This window comes from Lacerta agilis, chromosome 8 (genome assembly GCF_009819535.1).
Source record: "Lacerta agilis isolate rLacAgi1 chromosome 8, rLacAgi1.pri, whole genome shotgun sequence".
In the NCBI taxonomy this organism is placed as follows: domain Eukaryota; kingdom Metazoa; phylum Chordata; class Lepidosauria; order Squamata; family Lacertidae; genus Lacerta; species Lacerta agilis.
Window position 1 is genome coordinate 55,832,321 of NC_046319.1, and position 17,657 is coordinate 55,849,977.

General features: G+C 48.3%; 1 protein-coding gene across 1 annotated transcript in view; it reads left to right on the forward strand.

The window, feature by feature from the left end:
- The window catches only part of ADGRB2 (adhesion G protein-coupled receptor B2), a 115,861-nt gene that overhangs the window by 95,322 nt on the left and 2,882 nt on the right, over nt 1–17,657 (forward strand). The window contains exons 22-27 of the mRNA XM_033157650.1: nt 2,625–2,723; nt 8,042–8,213; nt 10,330–10,425; nt 11,416–11,455; nt 12,363–13,027; nt 15,129–15,164. Of these exons, the coding sequence (XP_033013541.1) occupies nt 2,625–2,723; nt 8,042–8,213; nt 10,330–10,425; nt 11,416–11,455; nt 12,363–13,027; nt 15,129–15,164 (1,108 nt within the window). The remainder of the gene's footprint in view (nt 1–2,624; nt 2,724–8,041; nt 8,214–10,329; nt 10,426–11,415; nt 11,456–12,362; nt 13,028–15,128; nt 15,165–17,657) is intronic.

Sequence of the window (17,657 nt, forward strand, 5' to 3'; positions counted from 1 at the left end):
TATTAAGGTTTTTTTGGGGGGAGCCCACCCCACTACCCTTCCATAGGGAGAAATCCCAGCAATCTGATTCTTATAGCAGATTCTTAAAATAATTAACATGGATATTTGGCTACCAGCCATGTTGGCTATATACAGAAGGGGCTTTCTCCCAGTAAGCAACAGTGACCCACCTGCTGGGAAGCTAGCATAGTGGCTCCAATCCCATCTGGTGAGCTGCTTTTGGCTGTGTACTACCTCCAGTATTGGAGGTGGTATCCCTCTGAATATCACTCACTGGGGAGCTTGAGCGGGGAGACTGCTGTTGCCCTCAGTCCTGCTTGCGGGCTTCCCACTGTGAGTATAGAATGCTGGACTAAATGGGCCTTTGTTCTGATGTGGAAGGGCTTTTATGTTTTCTAAGCAGGGACCTCCAAGTTCACCAAGTTCAGCTGAAAATTTGGTGGCAACTTACAGACACACAACCCCCCCCCCCATGCAGTCTGCTTTGCTCCCATGCAGTCTGCTTTGCTAGTCGTATTGGAAAGTGTTTTAACGTCCCTTGATATCACAGACACATGCATACACATACTGCCCCTTCTGAATCCAATGTGACCTTAGCTTTTTTGGGTGCAATATAGCCTTCCCCAAACTGACACCCTCCAGATGTATTGGACTACAACTCCCATCAGTCCCATCCAGCACAGTCATGCTAGCTGGAGCTGATGGGTGTTTTGGTCCAATGCATCTATAGGATGCCATTTTGGGGAAAGCTTTCATAATGCATCAGAAATGAACTTTTACCATCTCAGAAAGACAAGGTATAACTCTGAGTTCCCAAGGTAGGTTTGCATGCTGCCTGCGTGGTTGCTTCACTTAGTTACCAGTTTTTTTTGTTACTTTAGGGAAAAGAGCATCAACTCCTCCAAGCCCTATTTCACACAAGCGCTTGCGAACAGAGTGCCACATGGTGTGAAGCCTCCAGGTGCCTGTAGCAGCTAGCTGTTCCAACAGCTGCTACAACTGCCTGCTGAGAGCCCGCTTGTTCTCCGATGCAGCTTCAAACCCAAGAAGAAGCTAGGCTCTGTGGGAGGGAGGGTGAGCAAGCTGGAACACAGCAGCAATGCTGGGAGGTAGGGTTGCGAGGGGGCTCTCCACAGGCAGCTGCAATAGCTGCTGGAAACACTGGCTGGCTCAGCTGAGAACAGTGGGTTTAGGTTGAGAAAGTGAGCCCTGAAAAAATGCACTGCTAAACTCACCCCATGGCGGCTTTGCTCAGAGTTAATGATGGCAATAAAACATCTACTCCACTTTCCCTTCCTCTTTTGAGTCCTAGAGAGATTAAAATAATGAATGGGAGTATGCATGTATGTGAGTCTGTGTGCATGCATGCATGCATAAATGTGTGTATATAAAATTACTTTTAGAAATGGGGGAGATTTGAAAGAACACTGCCCCCCCTCAACTTGAATGAGACGGGCCACTTTAAATTGTTCAAGGCCCCTCTTTGAATAGAATCTGACTGAGTGGAATTGACTAATATCCCAGCACTGTATTTCCCTGTCAGCCCCTTACCATGGAGAAGGGAGGAGGGTAACATGCATTGGAGGGCTCCCTTGAGCAGAAACCCTCCCAGGGAATGGTATTTCCTGCTCAGGATCAACAGCCCCACAATCCCCAGTGGGAAAAGGCACACTGTGCGTTGACTGCATGTTGATGGGAGCTCATTATCTGCTTGTCCTTCTCCAGAATAAGGCCTTGTCTTCCTCTTCAAGGAAATGGGGAGCAGCCCCTAAATGGGATTTTTGAGCAAATCAATCCTTTGAAAAGCTTATTAAGTAATGAACACTCAAAAATCCAAATTTATTTTGGGGACGAGACATTGGGGCAAGCAGCATCCCTGTCATTAACAGGGCTCAGCTGTGCAAGCCAATCTTAGAGGGTTGGGTGCCCAAATTGCCCAGGTCTACACTGAGAGTCAGAGCTCTGCTCTCCCTCAAAGTGCCATTTTTGCCATGTGCAGATATAAGTGGCCCACTGCGTAAAGTGTTCCTGCCCTGATTGTACAGCCTCTCTCTCTCTTACACACACACACACACACACACACACACACACACACAGGCAAAAAGCTCAAACCCTCATTTTAAGAACACCTCATTCAAAGCTTCTGGGGCAGCAGAGCTCCAGTTGATGGTGGAGTGGCAGGGAGGAGGGCTTAGCCTCTGCCTGTTGCTTGGAATGTCAGGAGACATTGCTGAGTGTGTATGGCACAGCTTGAGTTAGAAGAGGGACAATGCCAAGTCCCACCCTCTCTCCCAAAAAGGCAGCCTTTCCCCTCCTCTTCAGTACCTGCCAAAGGGGCTAAATCCTGCCCTTGAATTTCTGCCTGCCTTGCTTCATGCTGGCCATTAACAAGCCGTGCTTCCTGCAACTAACCCAGCTCTCTCTTTCTTTCTCTCTCTCTTCTCTTTCCCCCTCCTCAATTGCTTTCTCCCCATTCCTCCTCCTGTCGGTCTTGTTGCCTTGTTGCCTCCTTTTCCTTCTGGCTACTTTTCCTTCTTGCTGTGCCTCTTCCCTTCCACACCTTGATGGGCTGGTGGGTGCAACATAATGCATGTTGGTCGGTGTGGAACTGGGACCACCCTCAGCTTCAAGGATCCCCCGTGCGGCAGCCTGCTCTTGAAATGTACCAAGTGCGGTGTGGTCTCCAGCACAGCCCTGCTCACCGCCACTGCCAACAGCGCCATGTTAGTCTCTCTCTATGTCCTCCTCGCAGACTTGCTCTGCTGGCTGCCTTCTCTCTCTCTCTCTCTCTCTCTCTCTCTCTCTCTCTCTCTCTCTCGCTGCTTTGTTGACAGTGCATGTTGATGGGTGCTAAATTTTTCTTTCACTCGGCTGGGCTCTGTAATTTTACAGTTAGAAATGTCACCTGCTCTCACGGGAACTGCTAACGTTTACTTAAGGTGCAATTCCTTAGCTAGCAATTACTTTTGATCCTGTGGAGCCTCTTTAAAGTGCCGGTTGATGGATACCATGGAGCAGTGATGGGGAACCTCCAGCCTCTGGATCTCATTAGGTCCACCAGGCCTCCCCATTCTGCCCACAAGGCTGTTTCAGCCAAGTCACACCCACCTGCTCCTATGTGACGCCAGGTAAGGGGCAGGTAAAGATGTGGCTCATGTCAAAAGTAGGGCTTGCACAGGTACCTACAAAGAAAGCCCTGTGCCTTTGCAAGCAACAACGATCAGCTGCTTGTTGGTAGTGCTTTGGAAGTGCTGCACCGTCACAAGTAATGCTGTGATTAGGCCAAGGGGAATGGATCTGCTGTCAGATGGCAGGGAGGGGGGTGACCCCATCCACCTGTTTAACTTGGCCCCTCCATGGGTGGGGGAGGTAAGGACCTGCAGCTCATGGGCCAGATCCAATTCCCCACCCCCACCACATACTATTGTCTACTCTGGCTGGCAACCAATTCCCAGGGTCTCTGTTTTCTGAATTCCTGTGATCCTCAATCTTTGAGATGTCCTAGATTGAACTTTGGACCTTTGCATGCAGAGCACATATGCTTTTCCACCACCGAAACCTCTTTTTTCTTTGCCAAACCAGGGCTTCTTGGTTTCAGGCTGGAAGCTGCCATTTCAGTGGGGTGGAACTTCATCCCCCAAAGCACCGAGGCTCTACAAATGCCCTGTGCCCTGTGTGGAGGTGCCATAGTCCCTTCACGTGGCTGTTTTCACCTCTGTGCTGCCTTTCCTAGGATGCTTCAACTACCTCCTCCTTCCTGAATCTGTCACCTAGATCAGCGTCCCCCAGCCTAGTGTCCTCCTGATGTTTTGGATCATAACTCTCATCAGCCAGCACATCTGATGGGAGTTGTAGGCCAAAACATCTGGTGGTCACCAGGCTGCAGACCTAGATCATGCAGCAAATGAGATGTCATTATGCTGATGATACAGAATTTAGCTCCATGATGTCATGGAGGACATTCGTAAGAAAGGGCAGTTTAAAGAACAGAGGAAACACTTCATTTGCCAGTAGTGCTGAAAAATCAACATCATTTTTTTTCTGCACTGCCAAAACTATTTATAAGAAGCAGCCAGTAGGTCTGGCCTTCACCCAAATGGCAATGGCAGTCGAGAGGGATGCTTGTGCAGTTGAATTTATCACCTCAGAGTCTTCTCTCCAGTGAACTTTCAAAACTCATTTTGTTTTTTTTAAAGACACTTTCAAAAACTATTTTTTTAAAAAAGAAATATCTAATTAATTGAAGAAATGTTCGTTTTCTGTCCTTTTAGCGTGCCCACAAGGCGATCCCAGACGCTGCATTATGTTTGGGCCAAGCTCTTCAATAGAACAGCTGCAGTAGTAAAGCCATAGGATGTCACTCTGCTCCTTTCTGCTCTCTCCACCAGGAAGGACTGTGAGCCACCTGCTCTTCCTCAGTACCTGCAAGGCCCTGAGGCTAAACTACTCCCCCACCCCACACACCCCCACACACACACACTGTCTCTGCTGCCATCAGTTGCTCTTCTGCTCCCAGGTCTGTTGCCAGCGGCATCTGGGCTTGCTCCAGGGAGATGAGCAGGGAAGCGAAGTGACTGTGGCTTAAGGGTTTTTTAATTTTTAAAGGCAGCAAAAAACAAAAACAAAAACCCACAGCTTGCTGAAGGAGCACTTTTTGAAAAATCCCCTTATGTGTGAATTGCTTCAGATAGAAATTGTTTTGGCAGCAGGGCAGAAACCTTGTACTGGCTTGTCCAACCTACCCGGGGAGGGGGGAGAGTTGGGCAGCATGGAGTTCCTCCATCTCCTCTTGCAAATTGATTACTCTTATAAGCCTCTAGAATTAGGCCTGTTTGGCACCCACCAGGGATGGGGCAGAAATCCATTCTGTTTGCATTTTAATGTGAACCTGCCACATTTGCACTGCCTGAAACGGTATGCAAACTGAAACGCAGGTCCGCTTCAGAATTTGCTCTTCTCTGAATGAAAGAGAAAGGGGGAGTGGGGAGGACAGAAAAGCAAATGTATTAGGAAACTGGTGGCCCTCCAGATGTTGTTGGACTCCAACTCCCATCAGCCCCAGCCAGTATGGCCAGTGGTCATGGATGATGGGAGTTCAGAGCCCACCAACATCTGGAAGACCACCAGTTTCCCATATTCAGGTGGGATTTGGTTGCAAAAAAATGCATATTCTAGACATAGGTTGCATAGGGAACATGTCAAGATGCACACATATATTCACATGGACTTTCTTAAAATTTAAAAAACCAACCTATGTGGAAATGGGACAAACTAAATGTAGTAAAAATGAGAAGCTGAGCACCCAGAGCACTCTCATACTCCAGCACAGCTCCCATTCATCTTAATGAGCCTTGCTTATTTATCTATTTAAAGCATTTATGCCCCACCCACTATAGCCAGAGAGGCTCCCAGAGTGGTAGGCAAAAATCAGTTCTAAGGGGGTCCCAGCCCTTCAGCTCACAGACTGAAAAGACATCATGTCACATGAAAAAGGGGAAACATGGAAGGAGGAGGAAATAGCTCAAGCAGAAGTTCTTCAAGGCACAGCCGATGTCGGTGACTGATTCTGTCCATCGCAATCAGCACCATTTCCGTTCCTCTACAGTTTGGCTTCCACTAAAATCTACATTGTGTTTCTCACTATCAGCATTAGCCAAAACTGACATAATTAAATCTGATGCATTTCAATGGAAGGGAAATGTCACAAACAGTGCAGAAAAGAATGTAACTTTTTTACGTAACATTTGCGGGCTAAAGAAAGAACAATAGCCACTTCCACTTGTATTCGCTTGCATGGTTTCTGTTTCAGACCCTGCACAAAACATGTGAATTATGGAGGTTTCTGTCCCCATTTCCATTTACGACTGGATTCTCTGGCATCCTTACTTATAGTTCTGTCTGTCCTGCCCTTGAAAAGGCTTGTGCAGGAGCCAAAATCAGGACCCTCGACAAATTGGGGAGCGAGGGACTATGCAAATGACAAAATGCACTGGTGGAAACAAACCTTCAGGTGATGTTTGGCAAACTGGCAATAGGTGCCACTTGGTTCCACCCGCTTCCCCTTCACAGTGTCTCCTCCCGATTATATTGCCAGGAACATTCTCCCTGTTTCCTTGCATTTCCTATAATGAGCCTTTAACAGCCGAGCGAAGCACAAGAGGAGACGTTAGAATTAAAAGATAGTTAGGTCTAATTAATCACATGCATGAGCTGCGGCTGCCTCCCTTTTCTCATCTCTTTCTCTTTCTTTCTCTCTCTCTCTCTTTCTCTCTCTGCATGACAGAGAGAAAATGAAGGGAATCCATCACATCTGGGAAAAGTTTCCATTTTGATCTGGAAAGGCAAAGAGGGCAATGTGCATGGAGTTAAACAGCAGCTCTAAAATGGATTTTATTTTTACTTTTCTCCTCACCCCACCCAAATGTGACCAGATGTGCAATTTGGGGAGGAGGTCCTATGTATCTGCTAGAGCTGTTTTGATACGGGCAGTTCTCATCTTAGAAAAAGAAAAGTGCAGTCGCATTGCAAGGCAACTCCTTCTTAACAATTAGGATACCTCTAGAGAGAATGTGGTACAGCCAGTGCTATTTTTTTCTGGGGCGACACAGGGTGACGCATACCCCCTAAACATTTTGTGAATCTTTGTACTTTTGTCCATTTACTGTACTTCATTTACCCAATTTGAACTATAAAATGGTGATTTTCTTGAGTCAAAATGAGAGTACCCCTAAACATTTTTAAGAGGGGGAAAAACACTGGGTACCACACTCGTTGGATTGTGGGGTGGGGCACGGTGAGGGCAAAGGGTGCAGTTATTCCTTAACCTCCTGGCCTACCCAGTTCCCAGTCCCTTTCTGGGCCTCTGTGAAGCCTACATCCTATTGAAAAAGATGCGTATGGATCTCTCACCAGCTTGTCTAGTTTGACCCACAATCTTACCCATGGTGTCACCGAAGAAATAAACCTCAGGAGGGTGCCCAGTCAGTGTAGACAGAGCTGGGAGCTAATGCATAGGCCTCACAGAAATTCAAATCCCAGGTCAGCTGCCTCTTTTGCCCCAGTTCTTGGATACTGGGACCCTGCTATTGCCAAGGCTGCAATTGCATTTATATATTGCTTACTATAGGGGTGGCTAACAATTTGTGGCCTGAGGGCCACATTTACCTTTGGCCCACCCTCCAGGGGCCACATGCCAGAAGTCGGTGTGGACACCCCTAACTCTTACAGGGTGCACACAGCTCCTGTTTCTCATCTAATCCAGGAAGATCAGCTGAGGACATGAGTTACTGCATCCTCCCTTGTCATCAAATGGTCACTCTGATGACCAGGGAGGGAGGTGGTTTGTGTCCCCATCAGGGCACTGGTATGCATGGAGGAGCCGATTTCCCCCCAGATCTGATTTTTGTTGTTGCCACCCCCACAATTGGTAGGTGCTGCAGAGGGTAGGCAGAAAAAATGGCAGGCAGTGTGGCAGATCAGGCCCCTTGCACTGGGGTTTAGCAACCCCTGGCATACTTGCAAGGCTGAGGTGGTTAAAAATGAAGGAAAGGAAAATAACTGAGCTGCTAGATGTAGTCCTCATCATTAAAGGCCACCGGAATCCACTAGACATGGGAGGATGTGTCTAATGGCCATACTCCAACATAGAGCCTTAAGGGACAAGTGGGCAATGCCTCTGACCAGGTGCAGAGTGTGTTCCTTCACTGAAGGAAGCAGGGAGCCCATACATTTTCCATGGTGTCTGCACAGCGCCTGAACATCTCTCTAGAAATATAAGCACAACTGAACAGATCTTTATGTTCCTGGAACCCTCCACCCTCTGCCATGTTGCTTAATGTATGCTCATCTGCCAGCACTAAACTGCTTCCTGCCATCACCTTCTGCCCCCTCCCAAACTCCTTTGGTCACCTACCAATCGTATGCAAAGGGGCTCTTGTCGGGTGGCATGGGTGACCCGACCTGTGTGCATTCCCCTTCTCCTTTGTGATTGGCTCCTGCACCTCTCTCTCACACCTTCTCCCCTCCCGCCCCCCCCTCCCAGGGCATCGCTATGGAGCTCCTGCGTGGTCCTTCCCCTGCTGGCGCTCACCTGGATGTCGGCTGTGCTCGCCATGACCGACCGACGCTCCATCCTCTTCCAGGTCCTCTTTGCAGTCTTCAACTCAGTCCAGGGCTTCGTCATCATCACGGTCCACTGCTTTCTGCGCAGAGAGGTGGGCGACATGCACTGCCAATGTGCTGGGATTTTCATTGGGTGTCCTCCTGCTGTGCTTTCTCTTTCCTGAGTCATTATTTTAACAGACAAACACAAAACACATGAAGGAGAGATCACAGAATCATAGAATTGTAAGGGACCTTTAGATGCAGTACCAAGATACAGGAATGTGCTGGTATAGGGATCGAACCTGCAACCTTGGCATTATCAGCACCATGCTCTAACCAACTGATGGGTCCCTCCTCTCCAAGAGCTGTTGTTGTGTAGTGGTTGGAGCATTGGGCTAGGACACGGCATACCAGGGGAAGGCATATCAGGGTTTTGAATCTCATTGGGTGACCAGGGCCAGTCATCATCTCTCTGCCTAATGTACCTCACAGGGTTCTTGTGATGATAAAATGAGGGTGTGGGGAGCCATGCACACCACCTTGAAAGAAAAAAGTGGGATGTAATAATACATTTCTCCAATTTGTAGTTAGCCTCGTAAAATTAGGCTGGTTTAACAGGCATCTTAAAAAAAAAAAACCTCAAGCCTTTTTCCTTCTCTGTCAATAAGTTCATATACAGAAAATCTTTTTGACATCCCCTCCAAATAAAAACCACTTAAGTCTGCCCCTGCTGGTGCTCCCATTTTTTCCTGGGGATGGAACATTTCAGCTCAGCTGTAACCCTTTAAGAGCAGCAGGTTTTTCCAGTTTTCATTTAGATAATAAGTCGACCCCTCCTGTCTAGTGTTTGGGAATCACTGTTCTCCACTGAGGTGAACAACCTCTTGCAGACCATAGGCCACATTCCCTCAGGGGCAGCCTTCCAGAGGCCACATACCAATGGTAGATTTGGCCAGAAGTAAAAAGTGGGAGAAATAGCAACAACATAGCCTACATGCAAGCCATGCACAGTCCAGAAGTTTACACCTGCACACCTGGCGGGCAAACAGAGCCATAGAGGGGTGTGGCCGGTGTGTGTGTGTGTCCAAGGACCTGATGGAGAGGCCTGGAGGGCCACATTTGGACCCTGGGCCTGAGGTTCCCCACCCCTGGCCTACACAGAGGGGGCAGTCTTTTTGATGGGACACAGGGAAGGAGAATCCCCCCCAACGTATTTATTACACACACACACACACACACACTGTTCAAAGCTTTGAGGTTTTCTCCTACTATCAATCAGTATATAATTTTTATGAAGCAAAAAATAAATAAATGGCCTTTGCCATCCCAAGCCACTTTCATTTGCTCGGGTTCTAAATCAGTCAGTCCAATTAATGGCTGTGTGGGGCACGGGTGGAGATTTGGCTACATTTCCCTCAGCCTACATGGAGACAACCTTCTTCGTATTTCATCCATGTGCACTCTGAAGGCCAGAGTCTTTTTCCCTACCCTTGACTTTTTACACTCCCCCATTTATCTTTGCCCGATGGGTGGTGAGCCACTGCTCCATAAACATAAAGCACAGGCCCCACAGAGGTGGCCCATGCAACGCCCCCCGCTGCTTCCAGCTGCTTTCCACATCCCTCACTCTCCTGTCAGTAGCGAGGAGCTTATAATGGCCACATCCTTGCCACAGGTTTGGTCTCTCAGCGGCATTAAGGCTGGCACCGGGGTGCTAAGAAGCTGGTCTGAAACGGCTGGTGTGTTTTAGGCACGGAAGCTGAGCGAGTCACAATTTATGCAGACTAATAAACAAAAGCATTGGGGGGGGGGTGAAGGGAGGCTTGATGCTAGCTCACAAATACTCCCAAGGTAACAGTGTATAGGCAGCAGTAGGATATTCGTTGCCTCACGATCGGAAGCAGAAACTGATGCAAAGCCCTCCCCGAGCACATGCCTCCCACAGCTCATGCACCTCCTCCGCTCACTTCTGCATCTCTCCCCTCCTGCAGTCACTGGCATGCAGCTCCCGAAAGGTTGCCTACGAGGGAATGTGGCCCTCGGGGTTGGAAAAGGTTTCCCACCCCTGGTCTAGACAACAGGCGGAGATGGAACTTGATCCTCTCTACCGCCAGTGTTGACTCTGGTTGGTGGGGGAAGTGGCAACAGGACAGGAGCCAGAGTGAGGGAGAAGGTCTGAGGCCTCCAGAGACTTGAGACCACATTGCCTGTCTGTACCTCTCCCAGGTACAAGATGTGGTGAAGTGCCAGATCGGAGTGTGCAAGAGTGACGAGAATGAGAACTCCCCCAACTCCTGCAAGAATGGGCAAGTCCAGATCATGGTGAGTGAGTGTGGGGCCCATGTTGTAGGGTGGGGAACGGAGAACCGGTTGCATGTGCACAAAGGGTGTTGCACTCCCCTCCCCACCCTTTGCATCCCCTTCTAGGCCTTCAGAAGCTTGTTTTGGCTGAGTCCTCCATAATGGGATATTCACAGGGCTGGTGCTGACATGATCTAGAAACTTTCTGGGCACACACAGTAAGGAATAGTCTGTGCTTATATAGTGCTTCCCATAAGTGTTTTCACGTATGCTGTCAATGATTCTTACAAGTGCTATGTGGCCTAAGCTAATGTCATTTTTATTACAGAGGGGGGACTGGGGCTGATTTATTACAAAGGGGGACTGGGGCTGATGGGTGTCCTAGTCCAAAACATCAGGAGGGCACCAGGTTAGGGAAGACTGATCTAGGGAGGTTATGTTTACTGAGACTTAAATCACTGGCTTGCATAGCTCAAGCCCTTGGCCACTATATTTTAGCCTTTCAACACACCCAAGGTGGCAAAACTTGCCATTTTGGAAATGGCATTGCTGCCATTTTGGATTAGGCATGTCCATCTTTGAGATCGTTACTATATCAATCAGTTGTCACATTTTAACACCACCATGTTGCGTATGAACAGGAAAATACAGCACAATCATTTGAGCTTGGGTGGGTGGATGGGTTTTATGTGGCATCACCAAGAGAAAGTGTTTTAGTCAATCCTAGGCCTACTCAGAGTAGAGGCTTTGACTAACTTAGTCTACTGATTTCCTTGAGTGCTCTGAGTAGAACCTAGTTGGCTGCAACTCCCTAAAAACATTCAAAAAGCACGTAATATTTATGCCTCTTGAAAGACTCAAAGCTGGCTAAGGAACATGACTGAGCCACCTTTGTTGCCCACGATGCATTCATTTCTCCACTCCCACCTTCTCTCTGTCTCTTCCTCTCGCTTCCTCTCTCGTCTCTCTTTCGTTCTCTCCCTTTCTCTCCCTCTTTCTGTGTTTTTATAGACAGATTTTGAAAAGGATGTTGACCTGGCGTGTCAGACAGGTGAGTCCCTCTTCCTTTCTCTCTGGCACTTGTATGGGTCAGCCAGGGAGGCTTTGGGAAGAACTTATCATCGAATAGGGAAGGGTCCAGTTAAAGTTCTTTCTGAGGACATTGCAGAACATGGGCCTCCATAGGGAAGTGGGATCAGGAGCACAGTTTTTTGCAAGGATGTTCCTATGCTAGGCAACCAGCCCCTGAGCCACCCAGGAACAGCACATCCCACAGGCAGGAAGGAAATAGGAAGGGCTAGGTCAAGCTGGCGACAAAAGAGACTAGCTGTCAGTCCCATGAGTTTCCAGCTTAAGGCTCTGGTTAATCACCCACACCCAGTATTCACAATTGGCCACAAGGAACTCTCCTGTGCCATGTCATCTACCCAGCTCACAATTTCAATTCCATGGTCTTTGCCAACCTGGTCCCCTCCAGATATTTTCCACAGCCAGTTCCCATCAGCCCCAGCCAGCATGACCATGCTGTCATCTCCCCCAGCGTTGTACAGCTATGTTGTCTGGGGATGACGAGAACTGAAAACCAAAACATTTGGAGGGCACCAGGCTAGCAAATGCCAGCTCGCAGCTTTTGCATGCCCAGAGGTGCCCAGAGACAGTTCCACCTCATCTTCCAGGTTCTTCTGGCCTGCCATTCTTTAAGCACACCGGGATCTCCAGGTTCCTGGAAAAAAATGCTCTTGTTACCTCCATTTATGACAACAGCACCAGCTAACACCCTCCCCTGGTGTGCTTTTCAGACTGAGATGTGTTCCCGCTAAAGGGACTTTTCCGCCTTTCTTCCTTCCAACCCAGCCCCAAACCCGCAGACTGAAGCATTCCCTAAGTGCAGGTGCTCCCCTTAATTCTCCCAGAAACTGTTGCTGCATGTTCCGTTTGACTGTCCGCTTCCCTCCCAGTCCTCTTCAAAGAGGTTAACACGTGCAACCCAGCCACGATCACGAGCACCTTGTCGCGCATCTCCCTGGATGGGGACGAGGATCCGAAGCTCAACACCAGCTCCGAGGGCAGCCTGGGCTTCTCCACCCTTCCTGGGAATATCCCACCCACTTCCATCCTGGTCCAGGTGCCCAAAATGACACACAACGTGGTGAAAGGGCTCAACGAGCTCAACGACCCTCCTGCCAAGAAGGACGTCAACCTGGATCCAGCTCGGGGGGCAGTGTACCTGTGTGGTGACAGCAGCCTGCGGCAGTTGGACTACGGGTGGCTGCGGCCGCAAGAGACCACACTGGAGAGCAACTACATGGTGCTGCCGCGGCGGACAGTGAGCCTTAAGCCCTTCACCAGGGAGGAGGGCAAGCTCAACATTAAACTGGATGATGCATCGGGCCTGGCCAAGGGCCGCCACCCTATGGAAGCCGAAGCCTACCCCAGCTTTGCCTCCATGGACCACATCAATGTGAACCTGAACCAGCCGTACGGGACGGTCAAGCACCCCTACGGCCTCCAGTTCAAGCAGCACCCAACGGTACGGCAGATCTTGGCCTCAGAGCTGTCGGAGCGCAGCCGCACCATGCCACGCACTGTGCCTGGCTCTGCCATGAAGGTGGGCTCCCTGGAGGTAAGAGCGGCAGTGGGTGGGAGCAGGCCGGGAGCCTGTTTGATGACGTGTGGAGACAGTCGACATGTAGGCCAGCCTTCCCCAATGTAGCACCTACCAAGTATGTTGGACAACAACTTCCATCGGCTCTGGCCAATACAGTGCTGTGCTGTCTGTAGCTGATGGGAGCAAGGTTGGTGTAGATGGTGCCTTCTCAAAGTGGGAATGGGCATCAAGTCTGCATGCCTACAGCTGTATTTATCTGCAGGTCACCGCTTTATTGATTTATTTATCTGAAAAGATGTATATACCTCTTGATTGTAATAAAATCTCAAAGTGGTATACAAGAGTAAATTATGCACCCGCTAGAAGAGAGGGTGTGTGTGCAAAATCTATGTCTGTACAGGTAAATCTATAGAAGGATGCAGAAGTTGGTGGGTTGAGCATGAATACAGGGTGCTACAAAAGAGGGAAGTGTGCATGAATTAATGCAATGGCTGAGGAATGTTCCAAAGAATGTAGAGGCCAATCTGCAGCAAAGAATACTGAATGATATCAGTTTAGCATCATAGCTCCCCAGCTCCAAAAAAAGAATCCTGGGAACAGCAATATGATGAAAGTGCTGATACACAAGCCTAGTTCTTGCACAGCTACAGCCCCCAGGGTTCCACAGGTGAGCAATTGTGACTTTATTTTTAAGTTTGTAGCATCACTACACCTATTGAAAGTAGAGGTGCCAGCACCAAGCAGCAAGGGTTAGAATTGTGTGGGGGGAAAGTGTTCTTTCTGTAGTACAGCCTTCGCCATCCTGGTTCCCTACAGATGCTTTGGAATGTGGCTGATGGGAGTTGCAGTCCAAAAATCTGGAGGGCATCGGGTTGCCAAAGGCTACTGCAGTAGGCAGAAGTACCCATTCAGACTTTCATGATAAGCATGGAAGGTGCCTTTCCCCATCCCACTTTGGCACTCATTTCTATCCTCCAAGGGACCTTACAAATCAGTGTGGAGACCAGCTGGGTTTTGCGTCATCTCTTTTTCTCCACTCTTCACAAAATGTGGCATTTGCTCAGTGTCCTTTCCCACCCCCCACTTTGTTTGCAAAACAGATTCCCTGCAGCTGTGAAAAGGCAGATTTGGGGGGGTTTCCACCCTCAAGTCTGGCCTTTCAAAGGAGAAAAGAAGTCACTGCAGACAAAGCTGATTGTGGGAATAACCTCCCGTTAATTAAGAGCTGGCTTCAGCTCACCAGCAGTTGTTAATGAACACGCACGTGTGCGCCCCCAGTTTTTGTGCAAAGCCACAGGCAGCAGCTTTTCCGAGTTGGGAAGAGAAATGTGGCTTTCTGGGGGAGCGGAAGAGTTTCTCAGCCACCAATAAGAACCCAAGAAGAACCTGGCTGCAGCATCAGGCAAATGGCCCATCTAATCCATCTATATACTGATCTCACAGTGGTCAACCAGGTGCCTATGTGAAGCTGAAAGTAGGACCTGGGTGCATTGGCAATCCCCTAGTTGTGATTTAAACTATGTGCTGTGTGAAGAAATACTTTTGTTTTGTCTATCTACCCTGTGCCTTCCGGCATTGTGCTTTATTGGATGGGCCCAAACTCTAGAATTATGAAATAGGGAAGGCCACACCAAGCATCATTTTATACTTACCTATCGTACCTCTTCTTACTCATCTTTTTTTCCAAACCGAAAAGTCCTAAACGTTGTAACCATTGCATGGGTCAATTCCCATTTGGTTGCTACCTAAATCTCTCTAGCCAGCTGGAAACAGGAAGTGCCAGTCAAACATCCTCAGGAATTTGGGGTTGGAACCCTTGCCTCTCATTGCTTTTGTGCTGCTGCCATAATGGCTTGGGCCTTCCTTTCTCCTCTTCCTCCTAAAATACTTTGAGAGACTTCTACTCCAATCCTCCCATCCCAAGTCATGTGGATGGGCCTCCTTTCTTCTCTATGTGCTATTAGGTTTTGGGGGCCCGCCCTCCTCCCATACATGTGCTCTCCCAAACTTTTTATCTCCAAATGCTGAACAAATTAGTAAAGGCTTCTTTCCCTCCCTTCCTCCCCCCCCTTTTTTGCATCTGTTTCCTTTGTGGTATGCCTACATCCTTCCCCAGAGAAAAAGACTGCGGTACTCTGACCTGGATTTCGAGGTAAGTACCTGCCCAGTCTTCTCTTCTTCCTGATGTCGCAAAGTGACCTCCTTTGCCCCAGCGAGATTATTCTTGTGCTCTGCACAGCAGACGCCTACATGATACAGATCTCTATCAGTTTCAGTTTGTTACAGACTTAAACTGGTTTAAGAATAATTCCCTCTCCAACACTCACCCAGCAGAACCTCAGGAAGTGCACAGGTAGTTCTGAGCACAGGAGGCCTATGAATTTCTAGCTATTCATGTCAAGCAAGAGTTCCCAGGATTCTTTGGAGGAAGGTTTTGTCATTGATACTGGTCTCAAACCAATCAGGTTTGTAATTTTGATATACGGCATGCCCCTCCAGATTCTTGTTGTTGGGTATATTTTGCAAACTGTCCTTAATACAGCAATAGTTTGTTAGTGGTGGATTTATACTGGACCATCCACACGTCATTCCACTTTATTAGTTGTTCTGCAATGCTTTCCTAATGTTATTGCATTATGGTGTAGTGGTTAAGAGCAGTAGACTCATAATCTGGTGAACCGGGTTCGCGTCCCCGCTCCTCCACATGCAGCTGCTGGGTGACCTTGGGCTAGTCACACTTCTCTGAAGTCTCAGCTCCACTCACCTCACAGAGTGTTTGTTGTGGGGGAGGAAGAGAAAGGAGAATGTTAGCTGCTTTGAGACTCCTTTGGGTAGTGATAAAGCAGGATATCAAATCCAAACTCTTCTTCTTCTGCTGCTAGTCTGAAGAGGGATCTCTTGCACTATAGTGTCAGAAAAGCAGGGCAAAACAAGCAAAATGGAATGTGTGTGCCATAGTGAGTTACAGGATTTTGGCAGGAAGTTATGGGACATGCATTGATGGGAAACAAAGCAGTATCTCCATCCCAAAACTACACAAACAGTATTGAAAGCAGCACCATGTGTAACTACCCCAATACAATCATGAGCACAAGTCATCATGTGACAAGTTAGAGAAGGTTTGGGCTGGCTGGTGTGTGGATATGTAAGGAGACAAAACAGGATTGGGGAGAGAACCCCCCACCCCACCCCTTTACTTAAGGCTCTCTCTTCTCAGAAGCCCAGTCAGTTTCTAGAGAGCCTCATATGTCATGCATGAGGAAGGGAGTAGGCACCGCAATACCCTTTTTGTTTATTTCCTCTCTCAAGCCTCTTTTCCTGGTTCTGATTTAAACATAATCTGATGAAATAGGCCCCCAAGTTTTATAACGGGCAATAAAGAGCGTTAGCAGTTGATTAAAATGCCGGAGCCAGAGATGCGAGTATTTTAGCTGAGTTTATGGGGGAAGAGGTAATATCCTTCCACTTACTGCAAAAGGTTTGATAGTGGGGTGCAGCTCCAGCCAGCCTTAAAGGCTTATCATCAACTGATTTCCGCCCATAAACGTTGACCTGACAGACTCTCTGGTCGTTGATCTGAGGAAAAGAAAAACAACACTCTGGGCCATCCTGCCAGCCACTTAACATCCAGCAGGGGAGAGGCAATAGCTTTCCGGTGCATTGACACAAGGTATGATAAGGATCTTCCAGGCTGCACCCACCTCATCCTGTGAACAGAATTTGCTAGGCTTTGCAGTGCTTCAGGAACCTGCAACAGCCTGAGACCACAACAGGACACAAGGAATGAGAAAACCACAGGGAACAATGCCTCTTTCAGACCACCTAGAGCTCTCTTAAAAACTACTGCCTGCCTGCCTCCAGCCAGCCCCGGTTCTTTGTGAGTGGAAATTCAACAATGCTTTTGAATTTCCCCTTCAAAAACTAAAAGGATATATTGCAGAGTAGATGACCCTCTGGGTCCCTTCCAGCTTTACAGTTCTATGATGGAGTTTGCTTCATGCTTGTTATCTAAGTGGTTACTCCTTGTGCCACACTAATTAGGACAATATATTTATTATTAGTATATTATTGGTCATCCCAGCTCACCCAATCTGGGGAAATAAAGAGATTTTCCCTTAAAAGCACAAAATTCTTCCCGTTCAAAAATCTTCAGAACAGCCCTGCATTGTTGACCAGTACTGATCATCCTCATTATCTGCAACAAGGATGCAGGGCATTTTTCAGCCTGAGGGCCTTATTCCCTTCAGGACAACCTTCTGGGGTGAGGGGAACCTGCCAGGGTGAAAGGCAAAAAAGTGGGTGGCGCAATGGAGGTGACTCTTCTTTTTCTTTTTTAGCATTCCAGCCATGTAAATGTCAGAGCTTACACACACATACACAAAAGGCATTATCACAGTTCAGAGAATGCTGAGCTAGAAGGACCAGTGGTCTAATGCAGCATCTTCCTGCGTTGCAAGCAAAAGTGCTTGGGGAGGAGGGTGTGCAGGAGGGATGTGAACAGAGGAGGAATCTGCGGAAGTCCACATGAACGTTCTCCACTCCTGCTGCACAAGCAAGTGCTGGCTTAAGGCTCCCAAGGGAGTCCAAGGCTCAGGCTGGAATGGGCAAGGGGCTCCTCACATTTCATGTGCTTTGAACCATCAGA